This window comes from Galeopterus variegatus, unplaced genomic scaffold (genome assembly GCF_000696425.1).
Source record: "Galeopterus variegatus unplaced genomic scaffold, G_variegatus-3.0.2 Scaffold4901, whole genome shotgun sequence".
NCBI lineage: Eukaryota > Metazoa > Chordata > Mammalia > Dermoptera > Cynocephalidae > Galeopterus > Galeopterus variegatus.
Genome location: NW_007731012.1, coordinates 30,333 through 39,903, shown reverse-complemented (window position 1 = coordinate 39,903; position 9,571 = coordinate 30,333). Strand labels below are relative to the sequence as shown.

The window sequence follows — 9,571 nt, the reverse complement described above, 5'->3', positions numbered from 1 at the left end:
CACAACTAATCAAGTACCCTTTGATCTCCGCAAGCTCCCTCCTGTGACCCTGTGCATTTTAAATCAGTAGTATGGATCACCCCATTTAGCACTTAATGGTATCTCCAGTGAGAAAAGCAGAGAATGGGAAAGGCAAGCACAAGTTTTAAAGTCAGAAACAGTCAATATTGTTTCCTTGCCAATTTTGTTTGCTCTATACTTTAGGGCAAATCATCATCCCTGGTGGATCCCTTGAGCAAGTCTCTCACCTTCAGTTTCTTCACCTGTGAAATGGAGGTGACAGAATAGCATCTGCCTTGCAGGATTAACATGGGGTTTATGGGATACCAGACGAAGTGAACGCTCTCTAGCACATCATGCACTTAACTGACAATCTTAACTACTGTACTGTTGAAAACACCTAGTGCAGCTTCTAGCACCTACCAGGTGCTCAACGATTGTGAGTCTGTGCCCCTTTCCTTCCTACACAGGCTTATCGCTCTGTAGAGTTAGCACTGTATTATTTGAAATCCACTCAGCAAACTAATAGCAACACAAATAACAAAGACATTTAATTATTTCACACAACAAGCAGTCCAAAGGCACGAGGATTGGTTCAATACTCAACACGGGTATCAGACCCAGCAGGCTCTCTCTATCTTGCTCCACTGCTGTCCTGAGCATCTGGTTTCCCAACATTAGGCTTGGGGCCTCATGGTTGCAATTTGGTTGCTACACCTCCAGCCAGCATATCCTCATCCACATTCAAGGAGAAAGATGTAGATCGAAAGGATTTTTTTACATGCCTTTGTTTTTTTTGGGGGGAAGAATATGTCCTAGAAGCCTATAACAGACTTCCTCTTAAGTTTTTTTGGCCTGATCTAGGTCTCACACTCAGTCCTAAATCAATCACTGGTATGGAAGCACGGGATTACCATGACCAGCTGAGAATGAGCATTAAGCATCCCCAGGGACTTAAGGAGAAGGCTCACCTTTCCTGAGAATGTCTCAGTTTTGTTTAGTAAGGAAGACGTGGGAAATGGTTGGTGGATGGGCAGCCAACAGGGACCACCCATGCCTTAGAAACCTGCCTGCCTGCAATTGTCTAGAACACAGTGGCGGGTGCTTACTAGAATGATGAGGCTCCCACAGCCTGAGGTGTAGGGGTCCAGGGAACTGGGGCTCCCTCCCAGACTCTGGCTCCCAGTGCCCACCAGGCTACCCCCATCCACCCAGACTGCCTGGGCTCCCACTTCACCTGGCTGCAGGCTGTCTTCACCAACTTCCCTGCGCTGCTCCAATTTGTGAACGGTATGAAGTGTCTGGCTGGTCTCTGCCCCCGGGACTTAGAAGACTATGGCTGTGCCTGCAGGTTTGAGATGGAAGGGCTGCCCGTGGATGAGCCCGACAGGTAAGGAAGACGAACAGGTGAGCTCATGGGAGGCCCGCTTGATAGCTTGCGCAGACCACAAATATGCAAAGTGTCCTGGACTAGGGACTCAGGAGCCATCTTAATCCCACTGCTTACCAGCTGGTCACGGGCTTTCCCATCTTTGCATTGCAATGTAATCTGTGGTTTGCTCTCATTCCAGGGAGTTATTAAGATCCAATGTTATGGCCGATGTGCAAAGTTTCATTTTAGTGTTTCTCAAAGTTTGGGTCCACCTCTATTAGAACCCCTGTAGGCTTGATAAATGTGGATTCCTGGGACTCATCCCAGGCCTATTGACTCAGGCTGGATACCTTTAGGTGGAACCTGGAAGTCTCAATTTTAAATAAACTCCCCAGGTGACTCTATTGCATAATAAAATTTAATAATGATTTTTTATTCAGAGCAGTCCTGGCCACCAGGGATGAAACAACTATGCAACTATGGAGGTTTCTGTTCAATTTTCAACAAACATGAGCTAAATACCAATAATGTAGGAACACTGTGCTTAAGAGAAACAGAACACTATCCCTGCTTTAAAGCTGTGAATGTCTAGTGGAGAATACAGTTGTCCCTTGGTAACCACGGGGGATTGATTCCAGGACCCCCCATGGATACCAGAATCAGTGGGTGATCTAGTCCCTTATAGTTAGCCCTCTGTGTCCATGGATTCCTCATCTGTGGATACCGAGGCCCTGCTGTGTAGAGAAAATGTAAGTGGCAATAAAGATGTGCTCCTTTCCTACATAAAAAGAAGTGCACATTACAACAAGATACCAACTTTTACCCATCAGATTGACAATACAATTTAAAACCTAGAAGCACTAAGCATTAGCAAGGATATCACAAGCAGGAACTGGAAACAGGAGGGTTAATTGGGACTTTCATCAATTTGGGAAATTTGGTGCTGTTTTAAGGAATGTTACCTATGACCCAGTAGTTCCAATTATCTGCTCCTTACTGATTCTGTGATCTTAGGCAAGTTATTTAGCTTCTTTGTGCTCTAGTTTTCTCATCTAGAAAATGAAGGCAATAACATCTACCTCACAGAGTTATTATTTAGGATGAAATGACCAAATTGAGTTAAATCGATTGGGACTCTGCCTGGCGTGTTGGGTATTCAAGAACACTAGTGATTGGTAGCAGAAGTGACAGTAGCCGTAGCAGCAGTCACAATAGTAACAACAGTAGTAGTAACAGTCGCAGTGTGGCTTTAGTAGTAGCAGCAGGAGCGGCAGCAGTGGTAGTAGAAATGGTAGGGGTACTAGTAAAGAAGCAGTTGTAGCCATAGTACTAGCAGCAGTACAACTAGGGTGTTGGAGGGGGAGCTGAGCCTGGCTCTCAACTCTGCTCCACGAAGCATGCCCCACGCCACTGGTATTACACCTGGGCCCAGATCCAGTGTGATGGAGTGTGTGCTCTCATCTACACAGACGCACAGAAGGTAGGGAAGAAATCCCCTTTGTAAAGTATTGGACGGCTCACACCTGCCCTGGCATCTCTCCTCTAGGATGTCTTGACTTCCAGGCACCAGGGCAACCTCGGTGCCCCCACACATGGTGCTTGTCTTTCTTGCACCTACCATGCAGGACAGTGTGTGTGCACAAGGTCGTCTCCATGATCCACTCAACGTCTTTCAAGGAAGGTCTTTACCATATTATTTCTTTGTACGCCCCGTGCTGACTACAGCACCTGGCATATAGGAGGGGCTCAATAAATTAACCAATTCACCAGGTGGTAAATCTCCAATTGCTTTTTGGAGATTAAAAATAAGTTAATTAATTAAAAAAGGATATATCCTTGGTTGACAAAGAATGATGGCTTTGGAATTAAACAAGTGTGTTTCACTCCAAACCTGTAAAAAAGGGTGTATGTTTCCTCTGAACCAAAAGGGCAGTTTCCCATCTTGGGGACCACGAGCAAACAGTCTCCTGGAGCAAGCTTGTTGGCATTTTCAGGGATATTTCTGGGAACATATTTTACTTTCAGATCCTCCGTTACTGCTTCCTTTAGTTATTAAAACACCTTCCAAACCCAGAAGTCAGAGAAAGGAAGCAGTAATTTATCACTGTCTCCAACCCAAAAGGAGTGATCAAAGCACCGATGTCCCTAAATTGTCAGAATGGTGGGTCGCACCAGATTTCAATTACTTTACACAGTTCAAATGATGGGGGTGGAGCACAGGTTGTTTCCACCTTGAACTTGCACATCAATATGCCAGAAATAATTACTGTCATTTATTGAGTGCCCACTCACAAGGTAGGATCTATGTAGACATTTTTTTTAATCCAAAACCTGCTTATGAGTTAGTATGAGAAATTGAGCAGCTTGCCCAAGGTCATCAGCTGCTTGTATATCTCACAAGGTAGGATCTATGTAGACATTTTTTTTAATCCAAAACCTGCTTATGAGTTAGTATGAGAAATTGAGCAGCTTGCCCAAGGTCATCAGCTGCTTGTATATTTTTTCTTCTTTACGTCACTCTCCACTCATCTCCTGTCTGCACTACAAGAGCCACCTGACCTCAGTGTCACCTTGTTCTGGAAGCAGCCTTGACCCTGGGAAGTTACAGAGCTTGTGTGACTCAGCGTCCCCCTATGTAAATGTTCATAATAATAAGCGCACCTGCTGTATAGCATCCATGTATGGGCTAAAGGAGTTAATACTTGTGACGTACTTAGAACATAGGCTGGTGCCTGGTAAGTACTACAAATGTTAGCTGCTATAACAAAAACAACAATAATAGTTATCGTTATTCCTGTGGAGGAAGAGGAAATTAAGGAGTCTGAATTCAGGAGCTCCTTTGACAACCCATTTCAGGTCCCGCTCTGCCCTGCAGTTCCCATTATAGTTTCTTGGGCTCTCATTTTGTCCCCCAGACCGAGCCCCACTTTAGCTTTTCCCCAGGCTCCATAGCCTGGGCCTCATACCTGAGGTTTTCCATCTAGAGCAGGCTGAGTATCTCCCTCCCCTAGGGCCTTGCCTGTTCCCCAGGGGAAGAGGCTCTGCCCACAGATGTCAGCCTCTCCAGCCTCCCCTGTCCTCAACCTCCCTTGCCTGATTCCTGCACCAACCTCCAGGCAGGAATATACTATCCCAGAGGGATGACCATCCACAAAAAAGCAAAAACAAAGTCATTTTGAGGCTCATGGGGAAGAAACTGTGGCAGCAGAGGAGCACAAACTTTGAAGACAGGTGCCCCTAGCTTCTAGCCCAACTGCCCTGCTGCCTTAGGAAATGCAGTGCTTAAAAGCAAGGCTCTGGAGCCAGAATGCAAGACCTAAAACCCCAGCTTTGTCCCTAAACAGCTGTGCAGGCCTTGGGCAAGTTGCTTGACCTCTCTGAGCTTTAGCTTCCTCATCTGTGAATAAGGGTAACACCACCTCACTCATAGGCTCGTTATGAGCATTAAATGGAAAGTGCTTAGAACAGTCACTGGAGTTAAGCTCAAAGTTCTTAACTATTATCAGTAAACATTTCTGAGATTCAGTTTCCTCAGTGGCAAATAAAATTATTTTGAAAAGAAGTGAGTAACTTGCCCAAGACAAATCACTGGTAATCGGTGGAGTCAGGATTCAGATCCTCTTGGTCCGGCTGCAGAGCCTCCTCAGCACATTCTCCTGCCCCAAGAGCAGCAGTGCCAGGACTGGGGCATCTGGGAAAGCCCCCTCCCCACTCAGGACTGCCCAGGTGGCAGAAGCACACTGGAGAGTCACAACTCTTCTGGAGCTCCAGAGGGACAGGTTCTCAGTGTGGGGTGTTATCTGAATGCAACTCACACACCTCCCGTCCAGCCCAGGTTTGCATTTAATCCACTGTCCTTACTTGACTGGTCTTCAGACATTGTCGAGCTCCCAATGAATCCAGCTGGAACCCAGGAGCTCCCCACACTCTCCACAAGCCAATACAGTTCTCCATTTACCACCAGTGTTTGGCAGATTGCAGACTCCCCTGGTTCTCGCCTTTGTCTAGCTCAGTTTATGTCTAAGCAGCTGAACACTCTATTTTTCCCAACTGTATGCTGTGTCTACACCTTGCTTGGAGCCTGATGTATAGTAGGCTCTCTGCCCGATCAGTCCCCTGACTCTGCCACTAGCTTGCTGTGTGACCTTGCAGATGTCACTTCCCTCTCTATCCCCTGAAGTCCTTGTCTACACAGAGGTATGAGAAGCTGTGCATTCACACCAAAATGCTTTCCTTCGTGTTATTTTTAGTAGTGTCATCTGGGATAGTCCAAGCTGTTCTGTGTCAAACCCTAGCCTGACTGCTAAGGGATTGGGTCCAGCCCAGGTCCTAATATTTGATCAATTTCCTTGCTTCCAGAACATGTGGACTGATCTTTCCCTCTGTCCATTTGCCCTAAGTGGCAGTCTAGAACACCCTTTGTGTATATGAGAGGAGACGGATTATTTTTAACACAGAGCCACCTGCTCCATTAAGCTGCCTCGTGCATCCCACACAGGGATTCACATGTAAAATGGTGCAAAGGCCTCTTCTGCTCATGATCTGCCCCTTCTTTCCCTTTGCTGCATAGTTACTGCAATCTGGATCCTTGACCCTGATGGGTCAAGGGTCAATTTCTTTATTTAGAGGTGTTAGGTTACACCCACAAATGGTCAGCCCTAGCAAGTGACAGGGTGACATCTCCCACCACCAGCAGACAGGGATGGGGTAGTGAAGCCAGCTATTACCTGGGGCCAGACAGAAGGAAGAGAGATGAAGATTGGCAGCTGCTCTTCATGACATTGGCTGGCTCCACCAATGCATGTGGATAGTAGTGCGAATGGGGATTAAAGGCACATCCAGAGATTCCGTGTCCAGATGAGGGCCAGCACGTGCCTAATCCTTTTGCTGGGCCACCTTCACTCTAAGTCCATAGGCTGAGATCCAGAGCCAGCCTAGTGGTTACACAAACCCACATGCTGGGCAGGGGTAACATAGTCCTGCCATCTGAAGCTTGTAGGACAGCAGATGATGTGTGTGTGTGTGTGTGTGTGTGTGTGTGTGCGTCCACTACCAAGAAACTTCAACACAGCTTGATCAGGGGCTGCCTACCTCTCCCCTAACCCTAACCCATGCTCTCCACCACCCCCGCACCCGGCTCTGTCACAGCTGCTGCTTCCAGCACCGCAGGTGCTATGAAGAGACTGCTGAGATGGGCTGTCTGCAAGACCCTGCCAAGCTCAGCACAGATGTCAACTGCGTCAGCAAGAAGATCACGTGTGGTGAGCATCTCCAGGGTCCCAGAAGGCTGGGCTGAGACATGACAGGGCAATGACCCCAGCCTGGACCCCACTTAGAGCCCATGAGGACTGGATCGATGGCATCTGTACCTTGCCCAAAGTAGATGCTCAATCCATGTGTTTTGAATTGAAACAATAGTCAATCTGCAGATTACGTGATTTATGATTTTATACTTGTAGCAACCTCAAGAGCTTGGAAAGAGCACATAGTCTGCTACTTACGCATTGTGTGACGTTGGGGCAATTAACTCCTCTGAACCTCAAGATGGGGAGGAGAAAACCTGTTTCAGAAATTTGTTATGAAAATTGAATTAAACAATGCTTGTGAGATGGTTAACACAGTGACTGGCATGCGTTAAGAACTCAGTGTTGGACGTGGAGGTAGAAGTCATGATGGGTGAATAATGCTTTGGTGGTTGCTGCTTGTAAGAGTCAGACATACAGAGTCAAATCCCAGCTCTCCATGTTCCTTGCTATGTGACCCCATGAATTTTATTTCATCTCTGGGCAACGCTGGCAGATGAAGCAGAACAGGAAAGGCATGGAAGGAAGAGGAAACACAGTATGTTGGAGGTTCTATATTAGCACCATTTTCTATGTGTGCCTATTATGTGTGTAGGCTTTATACACAGCAATTCCCCTTTTCTTAGAAGCCTATGAGATGGGCACCACTGTTTGCAATTTCCAGACAAGGTAAGGAAAGCTCAGAGAAATTAAGTAACTTGCCCAAAGTTCCATAGCTGCTAAGTGGCAGAGTCAGGGTTTGAACTCAGGTCCGACTGCTTCCCAAGGCCAGGTAACATGGACTGGCTGGAGCATCAGGAAAGGACTGAAGAGAAGCACTAGGTGTGGGCCACGAGGTGAGCAGCACTGTGAGCACAGAACACATGACTCATTCATTCGCTCATGAGACATGGGCCGAGCACCTGCACCAAGACAGGACAGTGGACTGTCCTCACGATTGTCAGACACTGAAAATGTCAAAGATACATGATATGTTAGCTAGTGACAAGAAGCGATCCTTGTGGACATCTGGAGCAGAGCAAAGCAGACAGGGAAACAGCACATGGATGGGGCCTGAGGCTTGAGGAGCCTGGTGTGTTTGAGAAACGGGGACAGTGAGACAGAAACAGGGTGATGGGGAGAGGACGAGATCTGAGAAGGAGCAGGGGCAGTGAACGGGGAGTCAGACATGCAACACTTCCCAGGCCACAGTGAGACTTTTCTTTGAGGTGGGAAGTCATCGGGGGGCTCTGGACCCACTAAAGCCATGGTTTGGCCTGAGTTTTAAAGGGCTTGTTCAAGGAGAATAGACGGGACTGCAGGGGAGGAGGCAGGAGACTAGTTAAGAGGCTCCTGACACACCCGGGCAGGAGACGATGGTGGGTTGGCCCAGGGAGGTAGAGTGGAGATGCAGAGACATGGTCACGCTCTAGATTTGTGGAAGGCGGTGCCGGTAGGATGCCCTGAGGGACTGGGAGTGGGCATGGGAGGAAAGCGTGGCAAGCTCCCAGTCTGGGTCTACGCGGCTGAGGAGGTGGAGCAGGCATGATGAGATGTGGAAGAGGGCAAGGGCAGTGGGTTTTCAGTGGGGCAGATAGGGAGTCCGGTCTTGGCGCTTGCATTACCATGTTGGAGTCCAGGTGAGATCTTTCAACCTGCTCTGCCCTCACTCTGTGCAGAGTCCAGGGATGCTTGTGAGCACCTGCTGTGTACCTGTGACAAGGCTGCCATAGAGTGCTTGGCTCGGTCCAGTATCAACTCCTCCCTGAACCTGCTGGACACTTCCTTCTGCCTGGCTCAGACTCCAGGTAGGAAGAACCAGGCCAGGCATCAGTGGTGGGGGTGGCGATCCAGGCAGGAGCTGGTATGGGACCCATGGCTGCTGTGCATTTTTGGGTGCTGAGTCCGGCACCTTCAAACAGTCCCCCCAGACTTCCCAATGTGTTTCCTCCTCAGAGACAACCAGCAGGAAAGAGCTGACGACGCTTCTGCCCAGAGGTAAGGCCTTGCAGGGAAGCTGGCTCTTACTTGGACCACAGGGCCCAGATGGTGATGGGAGCTGGTGGGTCCACCTCCTCCTCCGGCCTGCCTCACAGAAGCTGCAGCAGCCCAGCTCAGTGAGCATGTCCCTTTCTCCCCTGATAGGAGATCCACGACTTCTGATAAGCCCAACTCAAACACCCAACATCAAAGAGCCCTCATGCAAATTCTGTCTCTAGCTACATGGACTGGTGTGAATTTGGTCCAATGAGGACTTAGACCCTGAGTTCTTTCTCGCTCTGTAGTCAGGGCCCTGGCTTGTGGTGTGCCCAGGACAGGGTCTAGTGCCCAGATGGCAGCTGCCTGCTCTGCCCTCCTCTTCTTCCTCCACACACTTCTCCAAAGCCTGCAGCAGAGGGACAGCCTGGATCTGGATGGAGGCTATTTGAAGGGGAGGCTGTTTCTCTTTTCAGGACAGGGTGGGCTGTTAATACCTGTCTGCTGAACTAAGCAAATAATAATTCTTACTCTAAAATGTGGATCTTATGAAAAAATGGAAGTTGAATTTATGCCTGCTAATCCTTGTTCAGCAAAGTTTCCACAATCTCCCAATCCCAACACTTTTGGGCACCTGGGAATGGGAAGTCCAAGACTTCCCATTAGGGCTAGCGTCTCTCTCCCAGAACTAGTCATGCAGGGTTTGTTAAGGAGGATGTTGGGGTGTGTAGGGGTGTGTGTGTGTGTGCATGTATATATATGGGTGTGTGTATGAGTAGGTGTATGTGTGCATGAGTGCATGAATGTGTATAGGTGTGTGTGTAGGTGCATATCTGTGTGTACGTGAATGTATATGAGTGTGCGTATAGGTGTGTGTGTATGTGTGTGTAGGTGCATGTATGGGTGTGTGTATGCATGAGTGTATATGAGTGTAGGTGCA

At 48.2% G+C, this 9,571-nt stretch overlaps 1 protein-coding gene across 1 annotated transcript in view; it reads left to right on the top strand.

The window, feature by feature from the left end:
• OC90 (otoconin 90) overlaps positions 1–9,571 on the top strand; it is a 43,763-nt gene that overhangs the window by 15,831 nt on the left and 18,361 nt on the right. The window contains exons 4-7 of the mRNA XM_008588571.1: positions 1,216–1,390; positions 6,521–6,633; positions 8,334–8,462; positions 8,611–8,652. Of these exons, the coding sequence (XP_008586793.1) occupies positions 1,216–1,390; positions 6,521–6,633; positions 8,334–8,462; positions 8,611–8,652 (459 nt within the window). The remainder of the gene's footprint in view (positions 1–1,215; positions 1,391–6,520; positions 6,634–8,333; positions 8,463–8,610; positions 8,653–9,571) is intronic.